Source organism: Schistocerca serialis, chromosome 6 (genome assembly GCF_023864345.2).
Source record: "Schistocerca serialis cubense isolate TAMUIC-IGC-003099 chromosome 6, iqSchSeri2.2, whole genome shotgun sequence".
NCBI classification, from domain to species: domain Eukaryota; kingdom Metazoa; phylum Arthropoda; class Insecta; order Orthoptera; family Acrididae; genus Schistocerca; species Schistocerca serialis.
In genome coordinates, this window is record NC_064643.1 from 294,018,097 (window position 1) to 294,034,649 (window position 16,553).

General features: G+C 36.7%; 1 protein-coding gene across 1 annotated transcript in view; it reads left to right on the top strand.

Moving 5' to 3' along the window:
- The first annotated feature begins 9,916 nt into the window (after positions 1-9,916).
- Positions 9,917-16,553, top strand: part of LOC126483798 (coiled-coil domain-containing protein 25) — a 53,560-nt gene continuing 46,923 nt past the window's right edge. Inside the window, exons 1-2 of the mRNA XM_050106976.1 lie at positions 9,917-10,082; positions 10,162-10,209. Of these exons, the coding sequence (XP_049962933.1) occupies positions 10,058-10,082; positions 10,162-10,209 (73 nt within the window). The 5' untranslated portion in view covers positions 9,917-10,057. The remainder of the gene's footprint in view (positions 10,083-10,161; positions 10,210-16,553) is intronic.

The following is a 16,553-nucleotide window of genomic DNA, read 5'->3' on the forward strand; positions in this document are numbered from 1 at the left end:
ACTGATATCAACATGTTTTGTCCTTAGACTCCAGCCACTTGTTTTGGATAATCATTTCCACATTTGTTATCGCAATGAAGTTTTATGTGATCACTTTCAGGGCATTGGGAGACTTCTTTTTTGGTCTCTGTTGCCAGAGTGCTTCTTGACAGTCTGAGGCAAAGGCCATGTTTCCAGTTTCAATAGTTGATAAAGCTATTGTGGGCTGTTTCTTGCTGCTCCAGGAAATAATAACTCCTTATGATTTAAACAGAAAAGCAGTGTGTGACCTCCTGTCTTCTTTATCTGCCCTGTCTGCATCACTACATGCTGTTACATCTTGATTTTATTTTTTAGGAAATTGTAGCTTGAAGTCCTTAACCCTTTTCAAGTCTCTCATGAGAATTTTGACTGTCTGCCAGTGAGGCATACATGGATCATTGTTGAAGTAACTTTAACTGCAATTGCATGTGCAAGATCAGATCTTGTTCCCAGCTGTGTATACATCAAACTACATACAGTTTTTCTGTAATGAATATTTCTCATGACTTACCTCTCTTTGGCTGTCTTGGGGCTCATATCATGTGTAAGTACGTGACTGATGTCCAAAGTTTCGACACTGCTTGCAATTTTCCAAGTTGTATTTATAATGAGACTGATACATCCATAATAGTCCCCTTTTACGATCTCTTGATGTTGTTATGCCCAAGAAATTTGACAGTTCTCCTACCTCTTTTAATTTAAGTTGTTCTTTGGATTTATTTTTGAAGATTATCTTATTGATTATTGCTAAAATTAACATGTTATCAACATAAATTGCAACAATCAGTATGTTCTTTCCTGCTATCTTCTTGTAAAGTTCAAGTTTAAGAGTGCTTTATTTAGCTTAATATTCCAGTTGGGACTACCTCGTTTTAATCCATAAAGTGCTTTTTTAAGCCACACAATGCATTTGTCCTTAACAGTTCTAGTGTTAAAATCAGTCTCTGTAATTTTTACATAAATGTCCTCTTTCAAACTACCTTGCAGGAATCGTGTCACAACGTCTAAGTGATCTATGTCTAGGCCAAGTTTGCTAGCTAAATCAAAGACAGATTATAGCAGATCACTGGGGCATACATCTCTGCACAGTTTACACTCTTTGTCTGTGTGCTTCTTTAACCACCAGCCCAGCTTTGCACTGAAAATGTGTTGTTGGAGATTCTTTCTAGTCTTAAAAATCCATTTAATTTCTATTTGGTTTATAGCTAGAGGTAAAATTGCCTTTTTCCTTGTCTGATTTTCAGCGTGTGACTGCAATTCTTCTTTAACTGTTTGAATACAATTGTATGACTGGTTTCTTTGTAAAGCTTCTTCTAGTGCTGATGGATCTGAATTCTCTGTCTCTGTAGAGTAGTAGGTCACGTAATTATTCATTTTTATTGCTTTTGGAATGCTCGATGATCTGGTGAGAGTTTGACTTTGCTGTGAGAGTTTTTATTTGCATCTGATGAATTTGAATTTTCTAAGCTGCTTTGATTGAGTTCATCTGTAATGTGCTGAGATTCAACTATTTCTGTTTCATGTTGCTTAACTGTGGAAATAATTCTTATGAATGGTATTTTCTTTAAATATCACATCTCTCGCTTTTATTAATTTTTGTAGATTGGGTTGAAATAGGCAATATGCATAGGCAGTATGCATTCAGTGCTCTTCTTTTCCCATTTACATCTGGTTGCTTTGGCTACATGAATGATAGCCTGACTGTCAAATATTCTTAAATGCCAAAGGTATGGTTTTCTTCTGCAAATGCTTTTTGTGGCTTCATTCCCTTTAAAGATTTTGTAGATGATTTAGTAATGAGGTAAATAGCTCTAGGGACTGCCTGTCCCCTCCCCCCCCCCCCCCATTACCCCAATATTTAATATTCGTTTGGTAAGCTTACGAGATTAAAAGCAACTGGCTTTGTCTACTAATGTTGTGTTACACCGTTCTGCTACTCCATTTCGTTCTGGTGCATAGGGTACTGTTGTCTGGTGAATTAGTCCTTCCTTCTATAAGAAGTTTGCTTCGTGGTTCACATATTTCTTCTCATTGTCTGTGAGCAATGTACCAATGTTACAACCAATTTGTTTTTCCAACAACTTCTCAAAATTTTTAATGACTTGCAGTATTTTTATTGTCACGTAGTATGTATAAAAGTATCTGCCTCGTATAATCAACTACTAGCGTTAGGCAATACCTTGCACCTCCAATCGATGTTGTTTCCATCAGTCCACACAAGCCTGAATGTATTAATTCAATGATACCTTGTGCTCTTAACTCAGACTGTTGGAAGGGTAATTTTGTCTGTTTACCTTCTAACCATAATGGAGAATCAGTAGTGCACTGCCACGCGGGATTAGCCTTGCGGTCTAAGGCGCTGCAGTCATGGACTGTGCGGCTGGTCCCATCGGAGGTTCGAGTCCTCCCTCGGGCATGGGTGTGTGTGTGTTTGTCCTTCGGATAATGTAGGTTAAGTAGTGTATAAGCTTAGGGACTGATGACCTTAGCAGTTAAGTCCCATAAGATTTCACACACATTTGAACAGTAGTGCACTTGTAACTAATGCCACTGGCCATACCTTTCTGCAAAGCTTCCATCCCGTGAGGATTTAAATGTCCTAATCTCCTATGCCACAAATTCACATCATTTAATAGTGATACTCACTTTGCTTTAATGAAATGATTATCTGGTTGGTCCAGTCTCTAAATACCGTTATAAAGCTTTGCTTTTGCAGCTATGTGATAGAATGTTCCTTTTCCACTATCTTACTTACAGAAGTAATTCGTATTTAAATGTGGCATATAAAGAACATCAGTTACTTTACTTTTTGTTATCTTTCTACAAATTCAATGGGTAAGTTCTCATTATTTACCACTGCCATTTGTGAAGTCAATATCGTTGTACATGAATTCAATTCACAAGAGAATTTAGACATATGTACTGAAGCACCATAATCAGTAGACCAGTCATTGTATATAGCTTTACCTGCTGTAGTGGAGAATGTCTGATAATTTGAAGTCCCTTCCAGTTACTTGCTACTTCCCTTGGTTTTGCTTCGATAATTTCCTGCAATATGATCATACTTATTACAATTATAGCAACTCAGTTCCTTAGAGGAACTGTGCACAAAATTTCTATTGTTTTTCTTTTTCACTAGAAGAGCCACATCACTATTCATGGAATAGTAATGCTCATCTTTCACTTCTTGCAGAAGTTTCATTTTAGAGAGTTTCCAGTTGTTGGTATACTGAAATTCTCTATACTTATAACCATTGGTTTGTAGTCACCCAGAATGGCCAATAAAATGCACTATACCCAGTCATCTTTCTCTTCAAAATTCAAACTATTTAACTTATTGTAAGTGGAAAATACTTTAGATACATATTCTTCTACTGATGTACAGTTCTTCTGTCGAGTTGTAAGGAGTATGGCCAGAAAAATAATTCCACTGTGTCCAGGGTCTTCATATACCTGTTTCAATTTGTCCCAGGCTTCTTTAGCGGTCGTTGCGTTTGAAGGTGCAAGTAAATTGCTGGATCAACTGATAACGTTATTTTTTCAGATACTTTTGACTCATCCTTTACTTCATCTGAGACACATTCCATAGTTTCTCATGTGAAGATAAGTTTTGATAACTAACTGCCACATATTTTAATTCTCTCTATCTTTCAGTTTCTCTGTAATCTCTGAGCTTCGTTATGTTTCGTGACCTTAAGCAATCTGCATTTACTGGGTAGACTGGGTATGCTGGACGCACAACTTGTTGTGTTTTCTTTTGCTTTGACATTGGCTTCATCAATTAAAGCGAGTGTAGTTTGAAGAAACACATAAGAAGCCTTTTATTGTGCAAGAGCGCGCAACAATACACAGAACAAATATATTGCCAAGAAGAAAAAGCATGCATGAAAAATTATAGGTAAATATATATGTAACAGCAGAGGCATAGATTCTCGTTCCAGCACTAACACTGTGTTTAAAGGAGAAGAATAAAATGAGGCTCCAGTTTGAGGAATGGTAAACTTTCAATTACTTGTTTAGAGTTACGTGTCCTCAGATTGAAAAAGAAAAGACATATGTATGCGAAAATTTATCCTCTTGTATTTGGTCCTCTAATGACAGTTCAGTAAAATACCATACCACAATGTGGTAACATACGGCTCTCATCGTCCATGGAAGAACGAGTGAACTTATTTTTTTTTATTTCATTGCACTCATGTTTATATGTTATACATTGAATACTGATTTTCTTCTTAACCTCTTCCTGCGTGATATATGGCTGGAAAAGATGCAAAAACCTCTTTTGGAAATCGCCAGTGCTATTTTGTTTTTATCTTTAGTCATATTTCCATAGTTGTGGAAACCCACAATACAATGAGATGAATTGTAGCAAAACTATTTTTCACAAAACATATACGGGGAAACATCGATACCAACAAGTCCGCCATCTTGTAAAACTATCTGTCAATTAAAATTTTTGGCAAACACGTCAAACAACATTTTAATTCCTCAGACATAGGAAAGTTTGGCCAACTGTTCGATCGTGTACGGGTGCCTAAGAGCGAACGACAATAGAGTTTGATCATTTATGAGAGCCTTATAAATCGGTTACTGATTGAGTCACAGTAGAAAAAGCGCGTAACACTAGTGCTTAGTACACACATGCGAGAGACTGACACGTTCAGAACAATCTTCGAACTTGTTTTGACATACGTCAACGGTTCGTGATAGGTTTGATCTTTGAAACTAGTTTCAGATTGCCAGTTTCCACTGCGCTAGCCCATGATAGTAGATTCGTTCAAGTAAACCTATCACAACCGAGTGCAACTATTTTCAGACTGTCTGTACTGCGCGTGTTCAGTTTCGTGAGTAGTGACCATCAGAACTTTGTGAGTTTACTCGAACGCACGTTTCGTGTGTTTCATTGTGAGACCACCTTAAAACTAGCTGATGCCACTACAGTCTTCGCGCTGCACATATGTTTCTGGTTTATGTAATGAAACAGTGCACTGAATACGTACTTTTTTATATTTATCACTAAGCGTTTCGAGATTTTATTCTCATTGTTAACTGAAAATATTTACATAAGTATTTTTTGTGCTGTTTGTATGTGTGTTGTGTGTCTCTTCCACTGTATTGTGTCGTCTCTTTGAGGATAAGGTACCATAGTCTGGCTACCACATTATGCAGAAATACACACAAACACACACACACACACACACACACATTGTAAATTTTTACAAACAGTATGAGTAGTGGTGCAGGTGTGTTTTTCTGCGTGATGGAGAAGGTGCAGAATCTTATAACCACAAAAAGGTAGCTACAGTGAAAGACAGGCAGCACAACACTCAAACACAAATGCAAGTATTTGATAATGACTATTAGAAATTTTAGTAATGTCGTGTGAACTACATAGCTATCGCAGTGTTTCATTACCGAATGACAGTTGCAGAATTTCCAAAAACATCGATTGTGATAAATGAAGTTGAGTCCAACGTTTCTGAATCCCACTCGTGGTTTGAACTTCTTGGAGAACCAGTGATACAAAACGATAACTGAAGACGTCTGTAATTATTCCTGACACCACTTTCCTCATCAACATCCCGTTTTCTGTTACTTATTTTGATGATATGCATATGATGAAAAAAATTAATTAGTTTGTCTCATTAATTTTGGTAACACAAGAGTTGTTGTTGATTGACAATTGCAGATTATTAGTACCAATGTTAATAAACAAGGTAGTAAATGCCCAAACATTAGAAATGCCAGTAACTATCTAATTTGAAGAATTGTCATTGGTGTAATAGGTAGGAGTGGCCGCAATGTGTCCACAGGTTATGAATCTGGTATGCAGTTTAATTTCACTAATAGTTGTGTAGCAGCATAGCATGTTAATTTCGACCCATACCACCTCCCCTCTAAAGGTAACTAATGTAATGTTCCTGTCTTATTGTTGCAATGAGTATAGTATGTGACACCTAATTATCAGCTCATGTGATTGGATCCTTGTCTGGAAAAGAAAAATTTATTCATTTTGAAAGTAACATAAAGGATAGTGAGATGCTTTTACTTTTGATACCCAAGGCTACATATATATGCAACGCATTTCTACAGAAAAACATCTTAAGGGAATAAAATTACACCATGATGTATTAAATTATCTCAAGTTTGAGATATAGAGTTCCTTTAAAAGGCTGATCTTCTACGAGAATACTATGAGACTGAACACATCAACACAAAAAGCTCTGCACAAGCATGTGATGATCTCTTTGAGGCAGGCTTGTTAAAGCCTTGGCTGCCAGTCAGAAGGATTTTCCTCTGATCACACATGATTGGCTTCGTACTGAATGATAACAAAACGCAGCAGATGGTTTTTAGTCTAAAAGACAAGCCTCCATCAGATATCAAATGATCCTAGTTGTGTTAAGCTTTTAGGGGTTAATATACATAAAAAATTATCCTGGTCTCAACATGTACAATACATTAGTGATAAATTGTGTAGAGTGATGTATTTGTTACAGAAACGTATTGACTGTGTACCTCAAAATTATGCTAGAATGTCGTATATTGAATTTTTCCAAAGCATCCTAACATTTGGTATGATTATAGGGAGTAACTCAAGATCAGTGTGTGACATCCTAATACTACAAAAGAAAACCATTAGGATAATTACTGTTTCTCCATGCAAAGCACACTGCAGACCATTATTCTGTGAACAAAAAATCGTAGCTGTTATAACCCTATATATTTACTATGTTTTACTCCACACAAAAAAGAAGTTACCAGAAGCAAAACGTAGAGAAAATATACATTTGTGCAACACAAGAAAGAGCAGATGAATTTATACTCCTTACCACAGACTGTCAAAGTCACTTAACAGCTATGAACTGATGGGGCACAAATTATTTAATCAGCTTCCACAATATGTACAAGAGCTACCTGAACAAGCATTCAAACAAAAATTGTATGAATGGCTAGTTGCTCACCCATTCTATGATATAAATGATTATTTCAAATGTAATATAATGACATTCTGCTTGTTTTCTTTGAATTAACAGTTATATTGTATTATATACCTGACATTATCTATTGCTGTAATAGCCAAGTGACAATAAAATTACTTTTATTATATACAGACAATACTGTAATATGCATAAAGGACACTAGAAAGTTTCAAGACGCGATAAACGATATGTAAGATTGGTGTGTCGAACATCACTTCGAAATAAATGTGGTGGAAACAGAAATGATGGTACTCGGAAATGGAAAAAGAGCACCTACACCAGCTGAGATCTTCATATGGGAGAGAAAAGGTGGGAAACTATATTCTTATATCCTTCCGTCCATCTTTATCAAAAATTTTTGGAAAACTGATGAAAATTAGACTCAAAAGCTACATTGACACCTTCAATCTTCTAAATTGTAATAAACATGGTTTTCATACAAGTCACTGCACAGAAACAGCTATACAGGCCTATATGGAAGAAATTATTAGAAATTTAGACAATAACAAATGCGTGGTAGGAATCAACCTAGATCTTTTCAAGGCCTTCGATACAGTAGATCACCAAATTCTCCTTGACAAACTGGAGGAATTAGGCACCAGAGGAATTGGGAGGAAATCGTTTGAATCCTATCTCCAAGATTGAACTCAGGTTGTGGTAGTCGCCTCATCTCAGAATAAGCAAAAAATAAAATGGGTATCTGATGCTAAGAAAGTGGCAGTAGGTGTCCATCAGTGTAGTGTTCTTGGCCCCCTATTATTCCTAATCTGTATAAATGACATTGAAAGGCCCAATAGATCATCAAAAATTATGTTATTTGCAGATTATAGAAGCATAATTATAAGTGATGACAGCAAATCCTTATTCATTACAGCTGAAAAGGTTCTGCAGAGTGTGCAACAGTGGTTTTACGCTAATAAGTTGTCACTCAACTTAAATAAATTACATACAGTACACTAAAGTAAATGAGAAGGATGATCACTTTTTATCATTGAGTGCCCATGAAATAGAGAAAGTCTGGTCTACAAAATTTTTGGCCATGTACACATTGATCAGCACTTGAGCTGAAAAGACCATGTCACATACATATGCAAAAAACTCAATTCAGCATGTTTTGCACTGATGATAATTTGTAGAATTTGCAGTGCAGAGTGTACAAGATTAGTGTATATGACTCATTTCGATTCTATTATATCCTATGGAGTAACATTCTGGGGTGCAACTAAATGTCGCTTGAGAGATGTTTTTAAATTACAGAAAAGAGCCACTAGAATTATTACACACAGCTCTCCACAAACACACTCCAAGCCCTTGTTCATGCAGCTAAACATACTTACAGTACAATCTTTGCAGATATTAAAAAGCATACAGCATACAAGCACACACTTGAGTAGTTTACGTGTAAATTCAGATCTTCATGACTACAAAACATGTATCTCTAAGAATCTGCATGTAGAAAGAACAAGAAAAACAAAAACTCAAAACTATGTGAGCCACTATGGAATAAAGCTTTATAAAGCTCTGCATCAGGGGGACATAGGACGAAGGAAAATTTAAGTCAGAATTAAAAAAAGTCTCTGATAAATAAATATTTCAATAGCATAGAGGAATATTTAGAATCCTTAAATCACTAACTGATAGGTGTATTGTCAATATCATATTGTTCTCATTGTCAATTCTATGTCTCGTTTATACTCTTTTAACTCTAAATTATGTGTAATATATGTTTCCCAAAATATATATAAATTCATCACATGTGGGAGATGTTGAAACAGCATGTAAAAGAAGAACCCATTAATTAAATGTTTTAATTTTCAACATAATGTTAATTTTATGTGTTTGATAGAAACTTGTAAAATTCTGCTGTGCATATTCTTCGCAGTATTATGACAATTCCTATATCGTGTAAATGATGCAAAGGATGATAATAAATATACTGAAATGAAAACAGAAGATCGTACCAGACTTAAGTACCTAGGTGTCACAGTACTAACAACTGCAAAACGTATCAGAGAAAGCAATGGAAGCAGTAATGGCAATCCATGAATCACAATATATCAGCTCCCTTAGCCTAGAGACAGCAATGGCATCATTCAGAGCCAAAATCTTCGCAATACTGACGTACTTCATAGAAATTATCGGACCACATTTTACAGTGAAAACCTAACGACACTAGAAAGAGTGAAGGCCAACTATATAAATAAAGAATTGGAGTGTCGTAAACAACACGATCGTACTGGTGAGATAACCCTTCCTCACCGAAGACCAATGTACCTGATGCTACCCAACAGCAGCGCTTTGGAAAATCTACTTGAAACATTGAAGGAAAAAATGGAAGATGTACCTCTAAAATCTTACGGCATTGGCGATATGATTGACCGAATATGGGCAAAAGGAAACTTCGAAATGAGACACGTGATCACCAGAATGGCAGTCCATGATTTCCATTACCTTATTTGCATCAACACGTCATATCATGAACCAAACGCAATTGGTGATTGTAAACTTTGTAATCAAATATGCAAACGTTACCATATAGAACCCTGTACCAAAAGGACACGGTCAGTCAGTTACTACGCAAATCACAAAGTGTAAAAATCTCTAATTTCGTTTATTATTGTCAGTGTACTTTGAATTTGTATGGCTTTTTGGATGCAATATTTTATTGTTATTTCCTGTGATCAGCCGAAACTGGTTGCAACCGTCCATTGGTCGCAACTCAAACAGCTTACACGCTGTCACAAACCACGCGATCTGGGAGAATGCCTGCGTGTGCATCGAACACATTCACGTGGTTATACCTGTATTTCGAATGAATCTAACCTAGTTTCGGCTTGTTGCTCGAGTATATTTGGTGGTCGATGTATTGGTCGAAGTCAGAAATAAATATACCTTTTGGTTGATGTATGCTATTGTGTACGTGCTATCTTTGCGTCATAGGTGTCACGGTGGTGAATATGATTTTAAGCACGTGAATGTTTGTTGTGTGGAGTGTACTGTGTTTATTATTTAGGCGCAGTGTTGACAATTTGTGTTAGGAGAGTAGAAGCACAATGGTTTTTTATTTCACCAGTAACGGTAATAGTTTTAAGAAAGATGAGCCTGATTTAAGAATGAATATTCTTCCGTTGCTTATGAAATTTTATATTTTTTCCAGTCGTGTCACCACCAGTGACATTGTTTATGGGCATAGACAAATTCGAAAGTAAGTATCTTTCATATTGGTCATTTTATTGTCTCACTCTGTTTTGTAAGGACATGACTTATTGACTTATGCCGGGTATTTTTCTTGGCGACTACTTGTAATGTTGATGTTGTGGTCTAAAAGAAGAGTCTGGGCCGGTAACGGCATAAAGCCGGAAAATCAAATGCAAATAAAATCCAGAGTCGTACAGCAACTTATTATGTTGATAGGTTCATGGATATTTAATATCACGCCATTAATAATAGCATGTGTATATAGAAGCTTAGGACATGTAATGGACATTCGTTCGTGACGTAAATTCATAGGAGAGAAAGGAAAGGGTGATCAACTACGTAACTTAAACCATGTTTAATACTAGTCACCGTGCGCATTCAGAAAATTTCACATGGAAAACCTCTCGTGATTAAAAGTGAAGTTATAACGGCTGTTAACGCCTCATATTTACGACCGTGATGGATTTCTTAGCGTTCGTCACGGTTGCATTTATTCCGTTCAGTACCCGAGAGTTTACTTCAGGTTGCAGCAAATTTAGCGATAAAATAGACCTCTTTTGCCCATGGGCATTACGGTCGACACTTTTTTTGTACTACAGCTTAGTTTAGTTTACCATCATCCTTTTCATCACGTATATGATACACGAATCGCCGTAATAGAACACAGCATACCCATGGCAGAATTCTCTAAACTAAATTATAATAAGTATAGAAGTAACATTTTACGACATAATCGGTAGAGTGAACAAATGTATTGCTGTTATACATGCTGACTTAAGAAGTAAATAATGATTTGACACACGTGCAGTACACTTTGAGAATAGTTAAAAGAGTATACAAACAAAATATAAAATTTACAATGAGAACAACATGATTCAAGTGACAATGGAGAAAATACAAATATCTGTTATTGATTTAGGAATTCAAAATATTCATCTCTGTTAAAAAAATTATTAAACAAGTATATTTTTAGTTCTGATGTAAACTTTCACTCTTCTTGCCCATATTCCCTCAATGCAAATTGACAGAGCATTGTTCAACTTTATTTAATAATGACTCACATTTTCGAGGTTTTGTTATTCTTGCTCTTTCTACATGCGGATACTCACTGATACACATATTGTAGTTATGGAAATCCGAATTAATACAGGCACTGCTCACATGTGTTGTTGTATACAGTACACTTGGATAAGTACCAAGATGATACTGTACTGTAGACTGATGACGTCAGATGTTGAGTCCCATAGTGCTAAGAGCCATTTTGAACTGTACTGTAAGTATTTTTACCTGCACAGTAAAAACTCGGAACTAGTCTGTGGAGAGCTGTGTATAATAATTCTAATGACTGTCTTCTGTAATTTAAAAATGTCTCAAGTGAGATGTTGTTACATCGCAGAACATTATACCATGAGATGCAATAGAATCGAAATAAGCAAGTACAGTGATCTTGAACATTGTGTACTACAAACTCTAGAAATTGTACTCACTTCAGAACATGCAGAATTGAATAATCTTTCCAGCTCAAGTCATAATCAATGTGAATACTCAAAAATTTGTAGTCCGAACTGTTGTAGCCCGAGGTGAAGGTTAAATTGTAGGACATAATTTGGTTATGAGTTGGCGAAGGCAACAAATGTGTCACGACAATAACTTGTGGTGGTATTTTATACAGTGTTCATTTTGTAGCTAGATATGGTTCCTGAAATTTCTAATGTGTTTGACTGCATTGATAAAAGAAACCTCCCTTGCCAAACCCTCCATATTCTTGTGGGGACTCAGTACTTGTTAGATATGAGCAATTCTATGACAAAGCAGGTGCCATAGTGGTGGTTTGGTGTCTTTTGATGTTGTTAGGGTGCATTTTATTCTTTCTCTTCAGCATGTGCCAAGAACATATTAATGAGATCCTAGATAGGAGGAAGGATAGCAACAGTTGTAAATTTTTAATCTGTTCATTGCAGAGTGATTTGAGCTCCTCTGTAGCTATATTCATTGCTATATCAATAAAAGAACATAGTGAGAATCAGCCATTAAAATATAAATTAATACCAAATCACAACTGCATCAGCTTGTAAACTGTAATTTTTGTACCATCCAACTTACGATGGCTCATAGGAGATAAAATCGTACATCACACTACTATACATTACAGACAATTAACTTTTAAAATGAGCTTTCCGCTTACAGTTCTGTGTAGCTAACCTTGGCATGTGACATCAGTAGTAACTAGTGCCCTCTTTATTACAGCTATTTGTATTCTACATAAAAAAAATATTTAAAAATTAAAACGTAGTAGCCTTAAATAAAATTACAGTGGTATTCTTAAATGCTGAAATACTTTCAGTAATGATGTCAAAACCAGAAGGAAGACTCAATATGGGTGGCACAAAGCAAAATACTAATATTTGTTTTTGTAGAAAAACTAAACTCAATACTGGTATTAGTGCCCTTGTTATTGATACTCCAAAGAATGAGCATATTACATACGTAAGTAATACTGGTATGGTGACTGATGACCTCAGATGTTAAGTCCCACTGTGCTTAGAGCCATTTGAACCAATACTGGTATGTCCCTAAGGAATACGCCATAAAATTTATCCAGTTCACAGTTCAGTTTACTTTGTGACCGCTCTTGACTTTATAAACTTTGTAATACAATAACAGAAATGCCCAAAACATTACATTAACATATACTCTGTACTATTTTAGATTGCTGTCTAGTAAACTTTGTGCTTTAACAGATGTAAGCCAACATAGAGGGGGGTCTCTGTTTAGGAATTTTGGAAATGGTTGTGCACAACTTTTGCTAAAAACTGATTTTTTAATTAAAAAAAGAAGCAAAAACTATCAGTAGATGGGTATATGATCAAAACACGCCATGTTCCACCTCCGTAGCTACGTGGTCAGTGGGGGTGAGTGCCACGTGAAGGACCTGGGTTCAATTCCCAGTACTGCTAGGGATTTTTCATTTGTGGGAAAACTGGAACCGGGTGCCAGGTGAGTGGTGTGCTGACCCCCACACCCCTCCATACGCATATAATGATGCGCTTGGTGGGGGATGACATGGCAGTCAGTTGGAACCAATGGATACAGTAGGGCCTGTAGACAGAGAGTTATGTGAAAAACAACTGTCCATTTTCTCAATATTTTAGTTATGAAGTATCCTTTTGTTATTACTACGAGGTGCAACAATATAGTAGGTGCAACAATATAGTAATGAGACTGATGTGAAAAAAAATGGTGCTTACTGTTTTAGTCAAGTTTAGTGTTGTCTCCTTCAAAGTAGTTCCATTCTTATTGCACACAGTTTTTCCAGCAATTCTGCCATTGATGGTAACATTTCTGGAACTCATCTTCTGTAATATCCTCCAAGACCCTCATCAAGCTTTTTGGACATCTTGTGTTGTTTGAAAATGGTGTCCCTTGACCGCCGTTTTGACTCTTGGAAATAGAAAAAAGTCGCACTGAGTGATATTTGGTGAATAAGGTGGCTGTGGTAGTACTGAACTTTCTTTTGAGGTAAAAAATTGCTGTACTGACAGAGCAGTATGGGATGGTGCATTATCGTGATGCAGAATCCAATTATCAGCAATGTAGCACAGTCACAAAGAACTCTTTTCCGAAGTCTTTCTAAAATGTCTTTGTAGTAATATTGGTTAACTGTTTGTCCAGGAGGCACCCACTCTTTATGAACAATTCCCTCGGAAACAAAGATGCACACAAGCATGCATTTCACTTTTGACTTTGACACGCGAGCTTTTTTTTGGTCTGGGTGATCCCTTTGAGCACCATTGCTAACTTTGGCTTTTTGTCTCTCGATCGTACTGAAAAAACCAACTTGCAACACCAGTGATAATACGGCTCAGCAATTCTGGATTGATTTCCGTTTACTCTAACAGATCAGCTGCCACATTTTTTCGTGTTTGTCGCTGTTGTGGTGTGAGATTTTTGGGGACCATTTTTGTACAAATCTTTCCCATACCAAGCTCTTCAGTTATTATTAGACGAACCTTTTCTTGATTGATGTTCAGTTCTTCTGCAATCATTTTCATGGATAATCTTCAATCAGATCGTACGAGTTCATGCACTCTGGCCAAGTTGACATCTGTCCGTGAGGTTGATGGTTGTCCACTGCGGTCTTCATCTTCAACATTCGTTCTGCCTTCACTAAACATTTTATGCCAACAAAAAACTTGAGCCCTTGACATAACCTCCTCTCCAAAAGCCTTCTGAAGCTTACCGTAAGTTATCGTCGCATTTTTACCCAATTTAACGCAAAAATAAATGGCATACCGTTGCGCAATATTATGCAGTTCCATTTCCGTGATGAGAGACACAAACGTGTTAACTTATTACAGCACAACTCACGACAGAGCAGTTGCGTCAATGTGCCGCTTGGACTAGAAGCAGCTTATAGACCAAGGTCAAAGATATTGTGCCTACACAAGCCTGCAGGGTTGCCACATCTTGCAAAGCAAAGCAGTCTCATTACTTTATTGTCGCACCTTGTATATATAAACCTTTTCATCCATAGGTCAGTCATTTTTAGAAGCCTGTACTCGCCAGTTCCAAAGTGACATTGTACCTACGTCAGGATTATGAGCCAACAGAAATTAGTCATACCTTACTTGCTGCTTTCAGTTCCTGCCTATCTGTCGTAAAGCCAGTGATGTAGTTTTAAAAAAACCTCCCATATGAAGCATTGCCAAATCTATATTCCATTCTTCCAAACACTGCAACAAAAAGTTTCACTGTCTTCCCCTCACCCTTCTACTCTGGTCCTCTTCACTGCACTCCTCCCCTCTCCCTTGCTTTAGTTTCCTCTCTTTCCTTCCACTGCCCCCTCTTCCTTCTGCACCCTTCGTTTTTCTTATAGAGTAATTGTATCTGAAATTGTTCCTCCAAGCTTTGGAAAGATTTGGATCATTATGAAGAGCATGTTTTTCTGCCATAGTGGTTAAGGGAAAGGTTTCCTTTGTGAACACTTTACTATTCTTTGTACCTGTGACTTGGTCTCGGTCATATACATCTTCTTCCTTTCTTCTATCATTTAAGATTTTTCTGCCACACTTCTGTACCTTGCTGCCACAGTATTTTGGCATAGAATCTTCTGGCGATCTTCAGGTGTCCGCTGGCAGAAGTGTACTGAGGAGTTCTCTGGCATAACCAAAGATTGTGGTACCTCTGGTTGATTTTGACCTGTGATGTCATTAATATGGTGGACACACTTATTTTGAGCTTATACAATATGGTGACCATGACTTTACTCATTACACATGTGAACACACACAAATAATACAAAAAATATTTAACTGCAGAAATAACATGAAACTAACAGGACAACCGTGAGAATTTGGAAGATTTTGGGTGGTGTCAAACTAAATGTACAACAATCCTAATAATGACATACCTTAACTTATACTAATAGAACAGTCAAGCACATATATACTCAGCAATAAACAGTGCAAATAAAAAAAACTGGCATTGAAAATTTCGCTTGATCTATATAGCTCAAAAGAAGTCCATGATACCATGAACCCAAACGTACCTTCAAAACCTGGTACTGGAAATTTCCCTTGATCTACATTGCTCAACCGAAGCTCATGAGGCCAACAGGCAATGACTATCATTGAAAATGTGACCTGACCAAAATAAAAACTCACTCCGTGATACCCACCAGTATCAACTAATAATTATGAATTTTATGTAACAACCCAACCCACAAAACTCATAGAAAACTACTTCAGCAACAGTGGAGGTACTAAATCTCAAAGAAAATTACACGTGCGCAACTCCCCCCCCCCCCCCAAATAAAAACATTAACTAACAAAAAATAACATCAGTCATAATGTGGGAAAAAAAACATTGTCCCAAGAATACACACTATCTATCTCCCACTCCACCTTGCACTTTTTTGTGGTGGTAGGATGATTATATTATGATTATTTTAGGATTTACAATCTGTCAAAGAACAAAAGTAAGAATGAAAAACAAAACTTGAAGCTTGGTTCTTTTTTTAGTATGTATTAATCTTGAAGATAAATCAATTACATATGTGCCAGTAAGCCTTTATATAACTGCATAAATTGCCAGTTCCCTATCCCCAGTATTCTTCTAAGTAGCCAGTCTCCAAAGTATTAAGACCCTGCATGTCTGTTGCTCAGGTGCATGCAGTGCTGTGGGCATCCCCTGTGGTGAAAGCTGCCCTCATTGCTATCAAATTGAACATCTTCACATTGTAAAACTGCAGAAACGACACTGACTCACACAGACCACGAAGTGATTCTGTAACTGGATTCCCTTCTGTATCTAACTGGAAACCGTCCTGATTGATAAGAGTCACAGTGTACT